At 36.5% G+C, this 22,019-nt stretch overlaps 2 protein-coding genes across 2 annotated transcripts; both read left to right on the top strand.

Moving 5' to 3' along the window:
- The first annotated feature begins 7,357 nt into the window (after positions 1-7,357).
- Positions 7,358-8,615, top strand: LOC135144359 (uncharacterized). The gene is made up of 5 exons (XM_064076407.1): positions 7,358-7,411; positions 7,495-7,584; positions 7,899-8,050; positions 8,099-8,344; positions 8,395-8,615. The coding sequence occupies exons 1-5, from the start codon at positions 7,381-7,383 to the stop codon at positions 8,494-8,496; spliced, it is 621 nt and encodes a 206-aa protein (XP_063932477.1). The 5' UTR covers positions 7,358-7,380; the 3' UTR covers positions 8,497-8,615.
- Positions 8,616-20,748: 12,133 nt separating this feature from the next.
- Positions 20,749-22,002, top strand: LOC135144357 (uncharacterized). Its single transcript, XM_064076405.1, has one exon. The coding sequence runs from the start codon at positions 20,749-20,751 to the stop codon at positions 22,000-22,002; it is 1,254 nt and encodes a 417-aa protein (XP_063932475.1).
- Positions 22,003-22,019: the final 17 nt, after the last annotated feature.

The raw sequence follows: 22,019 nt of genomic DNA, 5'->3' as shown, positions 1-22,019 counted from the left end.
ACACGAGCTTGTCCCACACTAGTGGTTCTCAATTTTATAGGTTTCACCAGCCCTTCAGTGTGGGTCTTTTGCTTTCATGCCGGTTTTAGTGCGTTCAGATATATGATTTTCTTCAACGACTTCGCTAAGCTTCGAAAACAGGTCAAGATGTCTATCAGTAGTCATCGATCTAACACCAATCGTCCACTTTGTTTGTATCCTTCTGCTTGACACTCATTTCCGATTATGGCGCACAAATATCTTTCGTCAACTTTGCTTTAGTTCTTCCTTTTCCTTGCTCTCTTTTAATAGATGAGTTATGTCTGAACAAAATTTAGTCAATGTAAAAATTATAGGGAAGATAATTGCTACGCGTAGTATAATACTCTAGTGCCAATAAAAGGTTGCGAAAGTTAACGAAGAACGAGTTATTACCCTAATCATGTTGCTCGCCTTATGTACACAACTGAGAACGAAGCCACCCACTTAAAAAGATTTAAATAGAATGCTGAGCCTTTGAGGAGTTACAAATATTCAATAACTCGGGGACATATAATGAAACATTGTACAATCCAGAGTTTTCCGTGGACGTACAAATAAAGAAAGATCAAAAAAAATTAGTTGAAGCATGGTGGATAAGCCTCTAGTTACCTTTCGCCACTGACGTTGAAAAGTGGTTCCAATGTGATGTAGGAGTGTGGAGTACAAGCTTATTATAGCCATTAAAATAACGTCATAAACGAAGCAGTTTTATTAGAATATTATTGTTAGAGCAGATATTTTGCATGATGGTTGATGTGGTCCTCAATAAAAGTTGTAACAAAATACTGCCACGCACAAAATAAAATAAGTTAATCATTCGTGCATAACAAAGCATGAACTCACGTAGCTGTGATCGTAACCCTCTTGCAGTCTGAGGAGAACTTGACAACCCGCTGACTCGGCCGCTGAAATAATAGAAAGGCACGAAGTTATTGGCTTAAAAGGAAAAAAACTGTGAAGTTGGCACAGAGCTTTTTTTAATGTTTAAATCAAGGTTCCTACAAGACAAACTTTAAAACATCTAAGTGTGGGGAAATTCTCTCTAGTAACTACCACGATTATTTTAGTGTCCTAATAACCTCTTCTCTTAAACTTTAATAAATTCATAAATAACTTCCCTTATCACCAATTTTAGAGCTCAAAGAAAAACTAAAATTAAATCTTTTAAAAGCTGAAAAACCCTCAACAAATGCGTGCGGTTGGAGCTCGTTATTATCCTTGTAAAATTCATCTTCCGTCCCTTATTTATATCCTATGAATAGAAAAAAAAAGACTCACTTGCGTTTAGCGACAGGTTGCTACCTTGGTCTATTAAAACCGGAGAGGACAGAGGCTGCGACGACTTCTTAACTAGCTCACAAGCGTCCCAGTCCTGTAGAAGAAAAGTTTAGATTTACCTCAATTTTAGCTTTCCATTATAGAACCTTATAATAACATTTTAAAACATTTCTTCTATTAATAGTAATAAAAGTCTTCTTAAACTTTTAAGAAAAAGTTACTTTTCCGGCATCCAGAGAGCCCAAGTACCCCTTAAAAGCTTTTTTTCCAAAGGAGCTGTTGACCGGGTGACAGAGAGGGGCGAGAGCGGAAACCGTCTGCAATTATACCGTTTAAATAAAAGAACAGGAGGCATGGGAGAGGGTTTGCCATACCTTGAAAAGAGTAGGACATTTCAACCCACAGATAAGCGCTCCATGGCCGCCCATGCTATAATTATAAAATATAATACAACACGTAGATAGAAACAACTGTTCAATAATATACAGTAACGGTTAACAGAAAATTCCATTACAACTTAAACGTTCTCTTTTGTCACCTACTCATATATTAAGTAAACCTATGTCCAAAGATCCCCATCTTGTTGTCGTCGATATTAAAATTTTGTTTTATTATTTCTGGTAGTTCTGTGGTGATGTAGTCAAACATTTGATAGTTTTCTCTCCAGGGGTGCTCAGTAGCATTCAAATAAAAACTTGCCCCTGAATTGAGAAGGACTATAGAAAAACCAACAACAAACTACCTAAAAACTTACCAGTTCCAAAATCCCAGTGTTCATTTTCACCTTGAATGTTTAGTCCTCCTAAAAAAGTTTATTGAATAAATGATTTAAGAAACTAGAACGTGTAGATACTTACGAGGGCTTGTATCTGGGCAAACAAGGGCTATTCCTTTGTGCGAAGCATGCTTAAGAGCGCCAGCTTTGGTCATAAAGTTTTGATCGGAACAAGTGAGTCCTTAGAATAATGCATACCAGTATTTTTTAAATGAAATACTACACGATAATGAATTAAGGTGACAGGTTGCAACTGTAAAAAAATTATATTCTAACTTAATTAAGAGAAGGAGGAGCAAATATACTTACTAAACTTTTTACTTTCTAAAGTAAAACGTATAACATCTCTTCGCTACAGAAGTAACTTACCAGAAAGAAAATAAAGCACTGGCAAGGGTTTTGAATCATGGGGAAGGTAAACCATAAAAGTCATATTGCATTTTAAAGTTTCGCTGGAAGTATAAACGGAAAATTTGGAAAAAAGGAAAAATAATATTAATTTAATATAGAAAATAAACTGCAAGTTTTTAGAAAAAAAAGAAACCTATAATGAGAATAGCGCGCTACATAGCCTTCAAAGCATTTAGAAGAACTTTTTTTAACAATTTGGCGCATTTAAACTTAATTAATAATTAAAATAATATTTTTTATAAATAATCGATGAATTAACGATAGCTTACAGTAAATATAGTAAGAAAAGGGAAAAGGATAAAAGTAGATACACATCTTAAACTTACAAAGCGCGATCTAATATTTAAAGAAAATTTTCCTTTTACGGCTGTCACATACCTCTTACTAACTGTATTCTATCACACCTCACAAGTGAGTGTATATAATTAAAAAAAATTATAGACTTTAAAGCTCAACTAAAAATAATATATCCTTTGGGAAAGGATTTTACAAGTTTATACTATATCTAAAAGTTTAAATTTAACTATTAATTGCTGAATAAGTTAAAGTTTTAAAAGAATTATTACATAACATTTATGAATTATGGTATATATATTTATTTTTAGAGGCATTAACTTTTTTACCAAAATATACTGCTCTTGGGAAGAGTAAACTACAAGCACGTCCTTCTGTACATATAAAATTCATTGATATAGATGACTTTGGTGTTTAGATTATCAGATAATTGTGCATCTTACATTTAAAAAAAAAGTATAGGATTATTTGAGGCAAAGATACTTCGATATTCATAACTAATTTAAGAGTTTACTCGAAACCTCAAAAAAAAATCCAACAAATAATCGCATAGAGACTCTTAAAGGCGCATCAATGCTTTGCAAGTGTGTTGGATTAACTAGGTTGGATGTTATACTCACAATTATTGCCAAGGTTTGAGTGTACATGCCAAAAATCTTATATTTTTTTTTATACTTCCTCCCAGTGTCTAATTACACAAAGTTTTGCCCATAAGTCTAAAGCATTAACTTGCAAAATCAAGATCCTGTGAATTTATAATCTCACCAACATAGCTGGCCGATTTAACAAAAAAAAAATCTTAAAACAAAGTCTAAATAAATGTTCCCCCAAAGTTCCTTCCTTAAAACATATTTAGGGCGCTGGGCACTTATGACTGGTTATTAAGGGATCCACAGAATATTTCTCTAGATATATCATTTCCTCTGGGTCAGCGGGCCCCCGTCACCACATTCCGAAAAATAATAAATTTCTTTTCTACAATGAACTTTCGTATGTATATCGGCCGCCATATCTAAGTTCTACAACCCTGCCTTCCCGTAGTGCGTTTGACTAACAGCTTCTTAATGTAGAGAATTTTGAAATTATGTATAGAGATCTTTCTGCCATTCGAACCCACGGCTATGAAGCTTTACTGCTAATTATCCACATTTACGCTCACCTCCCAAAGGGCGAATTTAACACCCTTAAGAATCTTTGCGTTCATCTAACGTAACGTAAACCTCATACTAAGGTGGTATACTCGACTTTTGCAGGGGACACTGCTATAAACGCTCTACCACTACGGTTCCCAAACTATGGGGCAGTCATTTACGCAGACGAGCATCCCTGTACGATCTTTCAAGTCACACTCAGAAGCATAGCTCGCATCCGAGAAGGTAGTAATTTTTAGTCTTTTCTACCCTTTGGCTATTAACATTAAGGTTTTGTTAACGCTTAGGCACCTTAGGATTTGTTTAGCTTTAGTCGTTGCAAAAGAACAACATATGGGAAAGTGTCGGCATTACCAGCGGTTGAACGGAGCACACAGAACTGTAACGTCATTCAATGCTATGTCAAGTGCGAAGTAGATCATATGACTTTACAAGGTAAGATTTTCTGCGAAGCACCAGTGAAGTGAGCTAACTATGGCGAGGGCCATTCTGCAAATTACAGCGGAAACAGCCTCGTAAACTTTTTAAAACAACTTTAGTACATCAACGAACCACAGGCAGAAAAAATATTTCAAACACTCGCGTTCTCTTTTTCAGCCTTATTGATCCAGACTTTGCCTCGGCAACAACCCCTTAAACAGGAAAGATAGCTACAACGATATCTACAACTACAGTGTTTTTTTTTCTACTTTGCAAGAGATCAACGAAATTTGACGCCAGCGGCTGCTTATGAAGCCACACTTTAATAAGCGTTATTACAACCGAAATAGTTGTTAGGTTCAGCTCATAGGGCCACCTGCAACTTTTGAAGTGGAATGTTAGCGGTATATACACCTTGGATATTGGACTGCTAAAAAAGTGCAGCAGCACAATAATGTGGACACGCGCTGCTAAGGGAGACATTTGAAAAAGGGCACACCACTGATGCCCTAAACTACGTCATAACGTATCGTCTTGAAAGCCTTGACAAGTGAGACGGGGGCGTGGTAAGGTGAAACTTACCGCACCATACTATCGCTCTTCCTCACCTGAAGGGTGTAGAGACTGAATAAACACGTCACTACTCGGCTGAACGAAGTTGACGGATGTAATTTCTCTCTAAACCCCTTTACAACCTACAGATTACAATTGATTTGAATGCGTCCCCTGCTATTCGACCAGGCCTCTATTCTCTTCTATGACTTCATTTGCAAGCAGGCTACTTAGCATACTCGAGAACACGAATAGGAGGGTACTCGAACCAACCCAGCCTATGCGTCGACGCACATGGAAAAATAGCGCCCGATGTAGCCTTTCTAAGGGGCATCCTTCTGGTGACATCAAAGTGAGGCTCTAGGCGCACTTTCATCAGATAAATTGCCGGTCCTACTCGAATTGTGCGATACAAGAACCATAGGAAAGCCCTGGAGACGACCGTTCACGTTTTGGCTTAAGTTTACAGATCTCCTCTGCTCTCTTTCCTCCTACAACTTTCGCTTTACTAGTTGATGCCGTCAAACTATAATGTGCGCAACAACAGCTACTCATGCTCTCCGGCAATCAACCGCAAAGTTGTGTATCTCGAAACCAAAGAAACCTAATTTGTCACTGCTGCCGCTACGCAAAGTTCCACCAAACCGTCTTGCTATTCACAACAGTTTATTGTAGAGAATATTGCATGATGTATGCGACCTAACCCAGAGAGGGGACTAGCTTTCTGGCGTTTTGTCAAGCGAATTAAAAATCCGCTGCCACACGCCATCTCCCTTAATGAAAACGGTTGCATCGATAAGGAGAAACTTTTTGCCATTCATTGCGTTCCCCGGCTGGAATTACTGAAGGATGAGAGTTAGTGACCCTGCAAAACCTTTTAACTGACCATTATACTGCGCATTGCACGGTAAAGTAGAGTTTCCTCCCACAGATATTTTGGTGGACCAAAATCATACAGCATAATCTTCACCATGTTAAATACGATCTGATTGTTCCTTTCGGCGGAGTTTCATGCACTGTGGGATATGAGGCAGTCTGAAGAGTCGCAGTTCAGTTATGTGGCTTCTACACCTTTGAAAAAGCGGCCGCCAAAATTTTGACACCCCAAACATAAGTGAATATATTAAAGTCGGTAGAAATGCTTACTACATATGAGTGAATTTTCAAAAGAACCGAAAAAATCAGATTTTGACGTGTTCTATAAAAACTGCTTTATAGGCAAGACCCAAAACACTTTTAACCTAAGCTTGGCATTAACACCAAAAATTACTGTGCTTAAGGATTAATTAAAAAGAAGTACACTTTATTACCCATCCTATAAGTTGTACGGATCCAAACCCTGGAGTAGGCCTAACTGGAACAAGTCAAAAAAAGTAATATCTGAACGATTGCATAAATAACATTTTATTTAGGGCCGTAGTCGATAATCCTGTTGGATGAGCTACATTTTGAAAGTCACAGACTCGCAGTTCTTAGGAGACAGCGCGAACTAGACAAATGTTATAAAGAAATGTTGTGACCCAAAAGGAATTTATAGAGCGCAAAGTACATTCGTTGGCGGCTTAACATCCTTTTATAACAAGAGAAACAGTGAAAAGTAAGGAGACATGCTAAAGTAATTAATATACTAAGAAATGGACTCTATTATATAAGTTTTGATAAAAATTGAAAAGGCAAGCAAGTGACCACTCAAGATCTCTTGGAGTGGTAGACAATAAAGTACTTGTTAATGAGCTATTTAGCAATAATAGTACACAAAAAGCAAAATGAAGGATATCTTATGAAGAAGGAAGGATTTGGCCCAGTCGACCAGCTGCTCCGAAGTTTTGACCGAAGAGCGTTTTACAAAAAACAAAAATAAGCTTATACAGTATGCGTCTTAATATATATGCAAATATAAAAAAAGCTGCCATTTCTTTTTGTAATTGGGAAAAGAAGTAAAGGCAATGCTTCATAATGTCGCTTTAAAACTTCCTAACCCTTCAAGACATCTTTTGTAAATGATTATAGATTTTACTAAAAAAACAGAAAGAGCTCTTTTGTTAACCGTTGGAGACATGTACTTAGCTTAAATATCTTTTTTTTGTAATAAAAGAAAAATTGCTTTATATTTATTATAACTGTGCAGTTTACATAATAAACCCAAAAGACGCGTGGTTCCGAGGGCCACGCGACGCGCATATAATATATATATTTAAATAAATTGCTTAGAAGAAAACTTTGAATTATTGGTAAGTATAAGAAATCTGCATTCATTTCTACGAGCCTTTGCGCATCTTTAATAACTTTAAAAGTGATGCAAAAAATGGGCATGTGTGTGCACTAATTCTTAGCTAATTAAATAAGAAAGTTATCATACCCGACTCTGCTATTTTTTTTCGGCCTCTGACGGTTGCATAATTAACCTCGCCCCCCTTCTCCTTTACAATATTTTAATAGACCTTTTAACAGTGCTCCGGTTTTTTAAAATTACTCTATATGGAAGGGATTGAATTAAATATAGAGGAGGGTCCCCATAATATTTACTCATATTTAACCCAAAAAGCTTTTCATTTTTATTAGCTATAAACTTAGACTTATCCTTAATTTTAGTTATCTCCCGAATTGCTGCAGTAGTGGGATGTGGTCCTTATTACGGCGTTGAAAACTGCGTAGTTTATCAGAACCTTTATACCCTGAATAGTACTTATTTTTATCGTTAGAGTAAACGTCTCCTTTTGTGATATATTCTTACATTCTAAACTATAAAAATTATTAATTTTTATGAAGAAAAAGCTTACAACTTATTAAATTCGTTAGCAAATAAATTATAAATCCTATTATTCAAGTACTTGAGCTAATATTGTCTACTTTTTTCACACTTGCTTAAAGAGAAATTCTCCCCTAGTCTTGTCTACTAAATTAAATTTTAAGTAACTAATATTCATTAAGTAAAATTTATATAAATAATATGGTTAATTTGCTTTTAATATTTTAATGTTATTAAAATTTAAAAGTTTTGGACAAACTAAAACATGTCGAGGAAAGCATAAGCGAAGAAAGCACAGAGCGTTTGGCAGCCGGAATAATTAAATTTCTTGTTTTAATAAAAAGCTTAATCTCGTGGAGAAAAGATGATAATGTAGAATCCCAAGGACTTAACTTAAAGGTCTTTTTTTGGTTTTTAAATATAATTGCTCTCATAACCTAAGTTTAGGAGCTAAAAAATTTTTTAGCTTCCGTGGAGGATGCCGAGCAAAATGCAACTTTGACAACCGAAAAACTTAATTTATGGGATGTTATTATGCAATTAAACCACGAGGCTTGTTTACAAACTGAAAAATGTTTATGGGATCGCAGTGAGGTAACTGAAGCTAAACGTGAAAGCGCAATTCCCTTTAAAGAATTATACTTTTCTCAACTGACTAATGCTTTTGCTCAAAGCTTAGACGTCATAAGAACGGTAGTTAAATTTATATTAGTTTTGCGATCTTAGTTGTATAGTTTTTTCAGGAGAAGAGCTTTGACGACTCGAGGATCACCTCTTTAATAGATGCACTTGAGTCTGGCGCCGATATATGGTGCGACTCTGCCGAACACCAGTTGTTATGGTAAAACAGAAACCTTTAATGAGAAAACCGCTTCACTGATTTCAAGTAGTGTTAGCTTTGGTGGAGCCATCAAAGTCATTAATAAACTCCAATATTTCTTGTACTAACCCGACACACTCTTTGTCGTTCTCTTCCACATCTTTATCTAACTTTTCTGGTACTAAAAACAAAAGAATTTTTCTCCCCAATGCCTCACTAACATGTTTAAATTTTTTAATTTGACTTAAGATACCTAGATCGCTGGTAAGCAAATTAAAGCACAAACCGTGCCACAAAGTAATTGCTTCTTTAATAAACTGTTTTTTAACCGTATTATTATAAACATCATCGTTCCACAAAAATTGATATGTAATATAATCTTTCAGAGAATAAGTTATTAAAAAAAGAGTCTTACACTGACAACCGCACTGCCCGTTCTCACCCTCTTTGCTGTTTTTCGAGGTCATAAAACATTTTTTGGTAAGTGCTACAGACACAACCCGGATGGCGGCAAGATGTAAAAGAGTCGCAGCAAGGTTTAGCTTGGAATCTGCGTGCACTTTGACTGTAAGAAGGCTCAATATTTGTTCGAAGAAGCAACCCGATGCAAGCTGATGGCTAAAAACCTCTTGAACAAAACTCCGGCTGGCTGCCAGTTGTGTCAAAAATCTTAGGAAGGGCAGCTTCGAGTGAATGCCATGGTATAAAGCCGAATTTACGTCCTTCAACAAGCTACTGCCCCTTTCCAGAGTGGTAAGCTTTTTCAACCCTTTAACGGAAAGTATGCTAGGAAGTATATCCATTAAATACTTAGTAAAGTACACTTTTAGTGCGTAGTACTTATTTTCCCAGTTAAAAACCTCTGGACTCTCTAACGAGGGGCGCAGTTGATAGTGGGTGTGGGCGACTAGGGACTCAAAGATTTCAAAAATTTTCTTTTCTACAAGTTTAATACCTAAAAATACTTTTGGCACTTCTTCATATGACATTTCAATATTTTCTAAAACTTTAATAATATCGAATAGAATGATTAGCATAGGTTTATCCGGCACAGTGTCGTCACTGTTAAAGCCATTATTGCAGTTCTCGTAATATTTATAAAAAGCGCACCATTCTTCCAACACCTTTTCTCTAACTAGGGTAAGATTGTCAATTAAATCTTTAAATTTATATAATTCTCTCTCAAGAAAGCGTAAGTTATATAAAAGTTCTTCCCTCACCTTATCCTTTACAGCGTGTTTTTCTAACATATTTTGGTTAGGCGTAATAGTAGCATTGCGTGCAAAAAAATATTGTAAAAATTCTAGGCAGCTTTTTAAATTATGAGTAATTATAAGAAGTAAATAAAAATAACCTTCCAAGTCGTTATTAAGTAAAAATTCAATGCTTTTACATATAAGTTCAGAATAATTCAAGTTTGCGTTAAAAATTAAAAAATTTGAGGGTACATTCGTGTTGTTAGCGAGCATATTCAACTTCCAAGTTGCACACAAATCATCGGTAGCATAATCTTGGGGAAGGATATTTAGATGGTCAGCGTACAGTAATGGTTCCCGAAATAAAACTTCCATAAATAGATAAAGACTGCTGTTGCTAATATCCGAACAACACCTATAAATACTTTTTGATAAAAAATCTTTTTCTTGAGGTGTTCCGTAACTCCTTTTTTGCTTAAGACAATAGTCGTCTGTCACCCCCGAATTCTCAAAGCTGAATATACACTTTCCGTACTTACCGGGATCGTTATAAGCCGTACGCTCTTGCCTGTAAACGTTTATGTAAGGGTCTACTTCTTTCAAAAAGCCTAAATCCCATCCATTACCAGGTAAAACGCAGGGAAGAGGGTCGAAGAATAACTGTTGGCGAGTTTTTACTAGTTTATTTAATATTTTTGAACGGTTGGCTAGTTCCTCCATCTCCTTGGTTGTAAAAATAAGTTGAGTTTGTAGCTTTTCAATGTGTTCTTTGTGCTCTCTACAAGCCTTCTTTACAGCTACTAATTGCTCTTGATCTTTATCTTTTAACAAACTTGTCAAACGGGTATTCTCGGCCAACAGGTGCTCTATTTTATTGCGTAAAATTTTTGTTTCTCCAGCCTTAGTATAATTTTCCGTTTTCAACTTTTCTAAATCTGCTTGTAACTGATTTATAAGTTCATAATGGAATGATAGATCCTTTGAATTATCAATTTTTACTTTTTCACAGTTTAAAAAAAGCTGACTCGTTAAAGTCGATTGCTGTCCTTCAACACTCATGGATGAAAAGGTTTTATTGCAACTTGAAGTTAGTTGCTGCGAATTTAAAAATAATTTCCTCCATTCCTGCTGCCTGATCTTCTGTTTAAGCTTTTTATCCTTCAAACAATTATTTTTATTGTCTTGAGTAGCAGCGTTAACTGAAGTAGGAAACTGAGATGTAAGGTGATTCTGTGGGGTAGAATCGAGTATATCTCCACTTTTCATAAAAACGTTTATATACTAATTTTTTTCTAAGAGCATTAATTAGATTTAAGGTAGATGTGTAGCAATTTTAAATTCCTACGAAAGGTTTTTACTTTTTGCAGGCCGGGTGAAAGGCTAAAAATGAATTGTAAATTGTCCGCGCTATAATTAGATGTAATGCAAGATCGTGAAAGCATGTGCAACTGATTCAACAATTAAATACTGTTATAGAAAGTAATTATCAATCGCTAATGCTAATCAATGTAAAACTTATAATACAATATTTATGTTTAACTTATAAATAGTTAACAGAAGATATTTGAGTATGTGTAAACCTAGTTTCAAGGTTTATAATTTTATTTTTACTACTTTTTTGCAAAGTTTTAATTAGTGTAGCACCCTAATGTTACCTGGAGAACTATATTTTCCTACTATAATACTATTCTTCTACAGATTTTAAAAGAATATAAAAAGGCATTTATGAGGCTTGTTATAAAATTATTTAGAATTAAAAAAATATATACCTATTAAAGAAATTTTTACTATTGTTTTAATATGAGAAATTTAATTTTATTTAAAACGTCGTTGCCTCGTGCTCCATCGAGTTAGTAACTTCGAATACACGAGCCCTCAAACAGGTTTTAGGTCGTCCAGGAGCACAAGTGAAATTACTATCTTAACATGTGTCCTTCATGTTCAATACAAAGCCCCACAACCTTAGCTTTCAACGATCATGCTAAGAGTGCATCGGGAGGACAGTGGCATTGTGCGCCGTCCCACAACTTGTATGTTCTTCCTAATAAACGATTAACGTGTCATAGAGGGCGATGGCAACAATTTTAAAAATTGTGGTCCACAGCACAATCTGTAGTTCGGGATGAAGTGTATCATTGCACACAAAACACGGCGCGTTTGTTAACGGGCGCAGTAGTTTATTTTGTCGCACGTGAATCGAGAAGGTAAATTGCCGAGAGGCCGTAAGCCCAAACAGGAGATGCATATGTCATAATCGGCCGAATGCACAGCACATGAAGCCTTCGCTTATTGCGCAACGAAAGTTTACTTTTGCTGCACCATAGAGGATATGGCATCTGGGTTGCTGTCTTGACCTTCGCCGCCACGTAGTTTAAGTGTGGACGCCACGAAAGCTTAGGATATATAATAACCCCAGGTATTTTACCGAGATACCACGGAATTTTCATACCGTTAAAAGTTAACGGAGTCGGCAGCGCATGGCGTTTCTTCGTTATTAGAAGTGCCTTGCTCTCGGATGCGTTAATGAAGAGCTCCCACTGACGACTCCAGTTAGCAAGCGCTTTGAGACAAAATTGTAAGTCCTGACATAGTAAAACGGGTGACTTTTACAATGTATAAATCACCGTATCATCGGCGTAGATGGCTAACTTGTGAGGGTGGGCAGGCAGAGAAATGTCGCTCGTTTTGAGTACGAATAGCACTGGTGATAGAAGAGAGAACCTTGCGGGGCTCCCACTGTGAGATGGTCATGCGACGACAGTACAGCGCCTACTCGCACGTTAAAGACACTGCTGTTTAGGTACGACTTGAGAACTTCTCGAAGGCAGCGCGGTCTCCCAAAGCATGTAGCTTGCTTAACAGGCCACTATGCCATGGTCAAAAGCCTTCTCAACATCGAGAAAGAAGCGCCAGTGGCTCTTAAAATTAAAGGCTCTGGTCGTCCTCTCGGTGAGAGAATTTTTTGGGTTTTAGATTGTCCCTTGCGAAACTCAAAATGAAACTCTGGTAAAATTCCACGAGCGTCCACAACCGTCTCCATTCGATCAAGTATCACTGCTTCAGCTATCTTACCAATTGCCAACTAAAGGCTGATGGGTCAAATAGCTGCGAGACTCTGATGCCAGTTGCGATCTCTTCAGTAACCTAACGACTAGAAAGTCAACACCGAGTTGACGGGCTGCAGAGGTGATTCATAGCAGCCTCTGTCAGCTGTTTTAACTTCAGGTTAGTGATACCGTCAAGGCTGGGCGCCTTTCGCTTTGATAGTAATTTGACAACTGATTTGAATCTCATCTGTGGTAGACAGCTCCAAAAAACCAGTAATATTAAAGATATAAGATTAGGCGCAAGGGGAGAGTTGTGGACATTTGAGTGGGTAGACGACTAACTTGGAGAGCTAGTTGATCATCAAAAAGTTTCGCTTTATCTTCATCGCTTTCGCTACGATACCGCCGTTGCGAAGGGGTGGCCGAGTCGAATATCCGCGATTTCTAACTCACTTGGCCAATTCTCAAAAGGGAGCGCAATCAATGTCACCAGCTTTCAATACTTCGTTTAATTTTATATGCCATTAGCAGTTTTTAGGCACTCTCATCTTTTTCCTAATGCTCCGGTAAAGGCGGTTTAGCGCTAGTTTGTCTTCAGTGCGTTAGAAGGTCATAACTACTCGAATGAATCGCCGACGCTCGCGTATTAATGTTTTTAATTCCTTAGGATTGACATTTAGAGCGGTACAGAACTTCACGTGTCGTCGTTGCTTTACTGTGAGCCTCTGGCACCACAAAATTCGACATCAGCGCAGTTTAGTTTAGCGGAAGTCTTGAGTGGTGTCGTAAACGGTGAATTTGTTCCAATCGTGAAAGATTGGGGGTGTCTTTATCGCATTCTTTTAGTCGACCAGTTCGAGAAGGACGGGCAAAGGAGCTGACGACAAATCCTTCAGAGACTTAATGGCTGTTTGAAGGCATATATTTTATAACACGGCGATATTCAACACGTCCATTGTGCTCGTCTCTCTCGCCATGTGCGCTCATCCCTCAGCGTAAACTTCAAGGATGTATCCGTTCCAAGTTGCAACCCGGCTGTTCCACGTAGGATGTTTACAGTTAAAATCCGCATAGAATGGCCGAAGGGTCATGCACTAAAAGAGCGTTAAGATCGAAAATATGAGGAATTAAAGGCTGCAAAGGCTTATATAATCGGAAGTGTCTGAAAACAGCGTCGGAAATAGTTAAAAATAAATTACGATATACTTGTATAAGAATCTACTAGCAAATAACAAAAACTCTATTTCAGGGTGTTTAAACCTTTAGTTACTAGTATTTAAACCTCTATGCCTTTTAAAAAAATTAACTGAAATTGGCTCTATACATATAGTATGGATATTGGGCATGTGACCCGACGGAAGCACACATACAAAAGTGAACGCGACCGTTCGTGTACTTGTTCTAAAGCACTAGCATGAGCATGCTACAGTCAGTCTTTTAAAAACTTTAACCACTTAATCTTTATTTTCCTTCGCATAAATGCCCACTAGTCTACTCTGACGAAGGAGTACATAATGACTGCCCCGAAAGAGTGAGAAATAGAGGATAAATTATGGACCCGTGCTTTTGCCATTCTGCCAAAAAAAGGGGATTTCCCCGGCTTTAGCCTCTTACCCAGCTCGAAGACCCGAGCCCCTAATTTTTATTTTATAATTTATCATAAAAAAAAAATTACATAATATTATGAATGTTCCCCAATCTTAATTTTTTTTTTTAATGGTATTGCATGTGTAAACTTTTAAATATAAAATTCAAAAAGGCCTTATACTTTTTTAACTATTATAATTCATAAATATAACAAGATTGAACTTTATGTTATATATCATATTCTTTTTCAAGCACATTTAGTTCTAAAGTAATTTTGGTTTGTTAGGTGGTATATAAACGAACTCAGATTTCTGTAAATTATAATGTAAGAACGCCTATTAACTTTACTATATAATTGCCACTTTGAAGCTAATTGCATAGTGAGACAGCAAACCCAAGAAATTAGTGGAGAACTACCCTGTAAAAGGGTGACACAGGTAAACCCAGGCTAGTGCTTCGGTACGTGTAAAAGTAATTTAGGGCTTAGAATACAATTTGGGGTTAGTGAACTTTGGGCTCGATTAAAGACTAAAAAGAAACAAATGAAATTTAAGAAAAGAAGAACAGCGCTTGTTTTCTATAAAACCCTATTAAAACGGTGATTAGCGAAATCAATGTCGATTCATCAAAACTTCTAATTGAAGAAAACTAGAAAGCTCCATTTGTTTTATGTTAAAAATGCTAAGTGAATTGGGTTCACAACTAGGCAACTGAGAAGGGCTTCTATTCTTGTTAGTAAAATCTACCATTATTAAATTTGTATAGTACAAATGAACTTATAAATTCAAACCTCTGCCTTGAAATTATTAGAAGTGAGCCTTCAAGGTAAATTAAAGTGCATAACTATTGAAGTGATAATCAAGTTTATAATTTTCCAAAAGAGGATATTAAGGAACTGAGTTAAAGTTTAAGGCTCTTACTAAATACCGGTCTACCCTGACTGCTATTCTGCAGCGAAACTAATGGTGGTCTCATACCATCCTCAGTGTAATACCTGATCTATTTAGGTTCACCCTTAGCTCCTGTTACCCTCTACATTTGAGAGACTTACATTGATCTAGGCTAATGCAACCTTCGATAGTTCCTGGTGATCATTGTACCTTCTTGGGGTCAAGCTTTGAGTTCGACATGAGTGTGTACTAAGGATAGTGCCATGTGATAAAATTACACAACCATGGTAGCTTAAGTCCTCAGAACCTGTTTCGCTTAAGGCTGGCTCATAAGTTTATATGCCTTAGTCCTTGTGATCTCCAATGCACAACTTTAGTGATTGTGCTGAAACTGAAAATTACTTTACTGCTTACACTAATTGAACATTGGATGAACTAGCTAAGTCATGTTAGCCTTAAGTTTCCTAGCAAGTAAGTCCAGTTAGAAAGCTTTTAGTTCACTAATATAATAAATGACAATAACATTATTGCTCCGTTCCTGAACCATCATACTTAGACTAAATATTTTAAGTTGTAGAAAAGGTATATCTTCCTAGTATTGGTACTAGGAAACGATATCCTTTAAATGGTGTTATTACTAGTATATATATAAACAAGTCCGCCCGAGTCCCGGTAGTCGCACGCATATACTTATATATACTAATAAATTACACTATTCAAATAGCGCATACAGCCTGAGAGTCGCTAATTCCCTAGCAGAACCCACCATTTAACTCGAGCATGGTTTCACACTGGTCCCTTATTAGACAAGTATATTTTTAACTGAAGTTCGATGAAGTCACTAATTCGGTAGTGTTATTATCAGCGCCTTCATACAACCCTATATTCGGTCATAGCTACTTGCTAACAGGTATGGACTTGTACGACTTAGATAGTTTAAACAATGTTCAGTAAGTGTAACTAGCGCTGCTGGATCACTCAAATAGAAAGATAACTTTTATAGGCAATGCTAATATAGTACGCTTTAAGCTGGAGCGAGAGAAAGCAATCACAACTACAGAAGCCAGTTATAAGGACTCAGGATTAGAGAAAAGTAACTTAGCGAAACTAGTTCAAGAATTAAATCTATAAGAATGCTATAAAGCTATACGGGTAATATAGACCTACTAATTGATTAAAGCCGTCAGCAAGTTTTTACCACTTTAATAGCAGCTAATTCTAACCGTGGTTACTTAGCAAAACACACAAGAGTTTCCAATATAAAATAGCATTTGGCAAATAGTGCATGTTCGCCTTGTACAAGCTTTATTGGCTGGAATTGAAAAGAGAAATTTTAAACACTTTTTTTTTTCGTTCTACTTTGGTAGAATGATCTAATTATCATTTCTAGAGTGGTAGTTATTTTTGTTCTACCAAAGTAGAACCTTATTCCCTAGCATGGGAGATTATTATTTGTAACATTTTTTATATCTTTGTATTGTCTTATAGTCTCCTGTGCTAGGGTTTTTAAACCAAGGTGAAAGAACCTACTAAACAACTATTAAATCGAGTAGGTAGAAACTAGTAACCTTAAACTAGGAAGTAATCTTGGTTATGGAGCATGTCCTGTAATCTTTTATCTTCCCTTGGGACATGCTCTTACTTTAGATCTGGACAGTGATCTCTAGCTTGATTCAAGTTCATTGAGGTTTAAAATTATTTAGCTTTCTATTTGTATACATACACATAGGTAGTTACCTCTAACAGATCTATTTGATATTTTATATATAATTTTATATAAATTTTATATATTTATATATATAATTTAAAATATTTTTATATATTTTATAATAACTTAGTTTGTAGCTAAGGTTAGAAGACAATGGTTAGCTTAAGTTAATAATAAGCTTATACTAATCAAGTTAATACCATAATTAGCTGTTGATACAATCATTAGCTTAATGTCATCGATGCTCAAACAAATAAGTTTTCTTCAAGCTTAGGTTAATTCATCATCGTCCTATCGATCTCCTAGTGGTTCAAGTAACTAACTAGCTTACCTTAATGAATCTAAAATCTCAAAAAACACTTTAACTAATATTCAAACTAACAAATCTATAAAGATTCTTTAATAAGAAAGATCCAGAGCAAATAGCTTATAAATAATAATTTACTTATGAATTAAAGCTAACGTCTGTTGACCTTCTCAAAGGTTCGACTAACTCTGAAGATAGTTACATGTTAAAAAGTACTGTGCAGGAAAATGTGAAAGAGATCCCTATGGGAGTGAAATAGAGCATACAACCTAATGCTGAGGCGCACCGTCGATGGTAGTCCCTTTGATAGAGGCTTCCGAATCTTCTTGGTAATAATTTTACCATTAAGATTGTGAAATAACAACTTAAGAAGTAGTAGCTTGATCTTTGCTAACTACATCAAGGTAAATAGCGGCTTTAGTAAAAAAAAATAAAATTAAATTAAATAAATAATAATTTATAAAAAAAAATTTTTAAAAATAGTGTCATTTGTATCTATGTTTAATCACTCGATTGACACGTTATAAGAGATATGAGCTAATTAACTTGCATCTCGCTTCGCGCTTTCTAGCGTGCGTTTATCTAGCTTATCGGCGCACGTTCTTGTGTCGAAGCCTTTGCTTAACTGTGACTGCAGTTATAAGTCCTTTCGGTCGAAATTAGTTAGACTATTGGCTTCTGCATAGGTTGGCTCATTGATGGTGAGTCTCGCTGCTGGAGCAGGCTGCTCCGTGGTGCAACAGACTGTCGTGCAAGGTAGTGATCGGGACCTATCGGCCTTCGTTAAGTTGAGTCCATCCTTTGACTTGTATAGAGTATTTCCAAACCGTCTTACTGTTAAAGAGTCATCGAAAAAGCGCACGAAAAAGATCGTGCCATGTAGTACGCTGTCGTTGCGTATGTTATTCCTAACGTGCTTTGGTAAACGTTTGCCCTAGAATTAGCACAATAGGGTGCCATCCACAGATGGATTTTTGCACCGTTATTAGATGATAGGAAATGACATCGTGTTTAGTAATCCTCTACTTTGAATGGGTCTAGCAAATTAAAGCGAAAACAATAGTACCCGAACCTTGTTAGATTCCTTACAAAACATTCAACGTGAATATGGTTACCCGGTATAAATCTAATTGATTTGAGGAACGTGTTAAACTGTGGAGAGACGTAGGCTTATTATTACGTGCTGAAAAGTACGCTCTTAAAACTGGTAAAAGCTACGCAGCGTATAAGTTCACTAGGCTGGTTCTATATTACCAGTATCACCAGGGTTAATTACATTGTCTCAGACTGGCGCTCGCCCCAGTTACCTTCCGTCGACGGAATGAGCTTTGAATAGTCTATCTTGGTTGATGACTTATGATCTAAAAGTAAATTACAGATCCGCGATGTATACTACGTTGCCTTCCGGACGCCGATCCTTTGTGAAAGGCAATGGAAGTTACGTGTAAACCTTTGTGTGTTCACTTTTAGCATGCTTAGGCCCACGTATAAGATGCATAGGTGACTATTCCTACAGTCACTAACCGCGTGTGAAGGCTTTTGTGTCTACGAGCCTATGCATTGAGCAACTCGGAAGCGCTTTGCCCTCGTCTAGGGGACTGAGGTCTAGTCCAGATCATACCTTTTGATTATCGACTATTGATTCTCGCGTCTAACGGTGGTAATACTAGCACATTTCATAGTATAAGCCACTGTTGGTGAATCATGACCTTGCTTAGGCTAATTACACTATTTCTTGCAGTTGTCCTTGGCTGAGGCTCGGTTCGACCTCAGATTGTACAGTGCTTATTCCTATGTCGGCTCGCCCCTAAATGGGCTATAGGTACTGTATGAGAAGAGTGCTTCCTGGTAGTATATACACTATATTAGTAGCGGCGAGCCCAGCACCTAGCATAAACCTAATGCTAGTCATATCAAAAATAAGGTAGAATGGAAATTGGATTTTGTAAACCTGTTCAGACTCAGAACAAACAGATTAAAACAAAAGACCTTCCATTAAGAGAAAAGTTGAAAGTATCCGAAGTTGCATTAAAATATCTTCTAAGGTTAGGTTAAAAAATTTTTGTTACGGTAGGGAGAACTGCTGCTATCATATAATAAATGAAATTACGGCTTTGGCAAAAATTATAGAGGCATGTCTAGCGCACGCTTACATCTTAGTAATGAAAACTTGTTAGGACACGGTGCCTTAGTTGAGCTATGGTAAAATTCTAAAAAAATACCTGGTTTGCACGCTTAAATCTGTTAGAACATGGCGCGTTAGTAAGCTAAATCTTGCCCCTTTACTCATAAGATTCCTATTTGGCGTGCTGGGCAATCTACGACCAACCCTAAAGATGCATTAAAACATACTAAAATAACTCACGAGAGGTATCGGATCGATACCAAGCTCTTTTAGGATTTAAGCAAACACATTTTAAGTATTTTTAAGGGTAAATTAATTATGTTATAATAAGAAATAGTAGCATAAGCTAACCCTGAGTCTAGAGTTTTCCTGAGGACGGTACCCATAATTACTTGTCGATTGAGTCAAAAGTGAATTGAAGTATTTTTAAGATAAAACTAGCTATAGATAAAAATATCCAGAAAATTTACGGATCTAGCTCCAATGACGCCTAAGGACCATAGAGGGAGCCATGACCAGGAAAGTCAAGCCTCCGGTTAGCATATATACCATCCTTGAAACGAACTCTAAGGCAGTATAATTTATTTAATAAGTTATTATCATTTTTATATTAGCGCTAACTTTACCGTAATATATACTGGTGTTCTATCTTGAAAACTAACAAAGGCAGTATATTAGTTAGTGATACACAAAAAGTGACACGCATAGTTATTTTGCTTTTTTACTCTGCAATGGAATAAAGCTCTCCTAGTCATTATTTCCTTTCTAAATTCGTCACTATCAGCGATTATCAGGCAGTTACATATAATGCTCAATTCTTCCATTACGATAGCTCTTCAGCACTATGAAAGTTTTTTGTTGAAGGTGCTTGATCCTTACAGTTGTAAATAAAATACTTTTCAATTAGAAAATCATAGACTCGTTAAGCCATATATCTGCTTGGCATTATTATTCCTTTTAAGTAGACTTTTACCTAGGTAAAATAGTTTTTGTTTAACCTTCATTAAACAAGCAAATTTCTATAAGACAAGAAAGCAAAATAATGATTGAAGTTAATAGCCAAGAACAGGTAATTTTCCCTCTATCAAAACACAAAGTGTTTTCTAAAAACTGTTAAATAATGCTTTAATTCCATGAACACCATACTATAAGGAATAGTATGTATTAGTCCTGGTTAAAAAATTTATTTTAAAAAGTCATTTATATATAGGCAGGAGGCAAATGATGTACTAAGAATGTTCTACACCCTTTATAGGTTTCATTGTCAAAGTGAATACAGCTAATTGTCATTACAAAAGAGTTCGAGGTAACCTCGTACGTCTTTCTGTAGCATTAAAGGCTTAAGGATTTCACTGTCACTTAGTGACCTCACCGTGGCCTCCTTGTATTCACTCTTAAGGTGGTATAACTACCCAGTATGAGTAACAAGAAAGAAGAAATTACTCATCTAGAGACAATAAGAAATATTCGAAGTGAAGCTATTGAGGCAACAAAGAAATACTTAGAGAATTACGTAGGAAAAGCAGCCCTGAAAAATCCTGGCTTACATTCTATTTTTGAAAGCACCTTAAAACTTGGTGAAGGCGAGCCCCATGCTCGTATTATTCGGAAAAATACATGCATAATGTCCCGAAGTGCAATAATAATGGACATTGGCAACTTATACGCTAAAGTTGGTTTTGCTGAAGAAGCAACACCCCGTTTTGTGTGCACATCACCCTTTATAAACTTGCAGAAAGATTTAAATTATTTTCGGTTAAGTGACGACATTAGAGAGCACACCATAAGGGTATGCCTTATTAGATTCTTTAATGTAATCTATCAACAATATTTGCTCACGGACAGCAGGCAGAGACCTGTTGTCCTTCTCCAAAATATTTATAGCGGGATTGTTGGCTCAGTGCCCTATAAAAGTGTGTTAAGCGTTTTGTTTAAGCATTTTAAGGTGCCTTCTATTTCTTTAGTTTGTACTCAGTTAGCTTGTCTTTTTACAAAGAGCCCCCTTGTCTACTGTTTAAAAACCGTAAAAGGGGAGAAATTAAGAAATGAAAAGGAGTCCATTTTTAAAAAGGTAAATCAAATTTTTCTTGTTGTAGATCTAGGTTATCTTGAGTGTCGGATCCTCCCTGTAGCATATGCAACTCCTCTTACTTCAGCATTACAGATCTCAAGCTGCTTAGGCGGGAAGTTTATAGATGGCATGTATAAAAGCTACATTAAAAAAGATATGGGGCTGGCCGAGTTTGCTACGAATTGCTTACTAGAAGGCCACAACCTTCTAAACGATGAGGAATATTTAAACTTGCCGGAATTAATTTTAGAAAGTGTGCTAACCTCACCAATTGACCTACGCGCTCTGCTGTTGAGTAATATAGTACTTTGTGGAGGAAACTGTTCCTATCCCAACTTCTCCCAAAGTTTGTTGACTAAACTTCGAGAAACGATAAACTCTCAGGAAAATAAGTATTATCGGCTAAAAGCATTAGCAGGCGGTGTTTCCCTTTCAAAAAACGTTAAAGGGGCCATATTGCCCATCTTTATGCCCTGGACAGGAGCGAGTATATATGGTACTTTGAACGAACTATTAAAAAAAAAGGGATTGTCGAAAGAAGATTTCCTCAATGGAACTCTGGACAAAGAAGAGCTCGATGCAGTTGCTATATATTATTAAAAGAGACAACTTAAATT

This window comes from Zophobas morio, unplaced genomic scaffold (assembly GCF_036711695.1).
Source record: "Zophobas morio isolate AGI-343-1 ecotype UQ-CSIRO unplaced genomic scaffold, CSIRO_AGI_Zmor_V1 ptg000097l, whole genome shotgun sequence".
Lineage (NCBI taxonomy): Eukaryota > Metazoa > Arthropoda > Insecta > Coleoptera > Tenebrionidae > Zophobas > Zophobas morio.
This window is presented reverse-complemented; position numbering and strand designations above follow the sequence as displayed.

Coding starts and splice junctions, on each gene's coding strand:
- LOC135144357 (XM_064076405.1), top strand. CDS start 20,749: ATGAGTAACAAGAAAGAAGAAATTACTCATCTAGAGACAATAAGAAAT.
- LOC135144359 (XM_064076407.1), top strand. CDS start 7,381: ATGGAAGGGATTGAATTAAATATAGAGGAGG. Junction 7,585..7,898: donor GAACCTTTATACCCTGAATA/GTACTTATTTTT, acceptor AAAATTTAAAAG/TTTTGGACAAACTAAAACAT. Junction 8,345..8,394: donor GCTTAGACGTCATAAGAACG/GTAGTTAAATTT, acceptor TAGTTTTTTCAG/GAGAAGAGCTTTGACGACTC.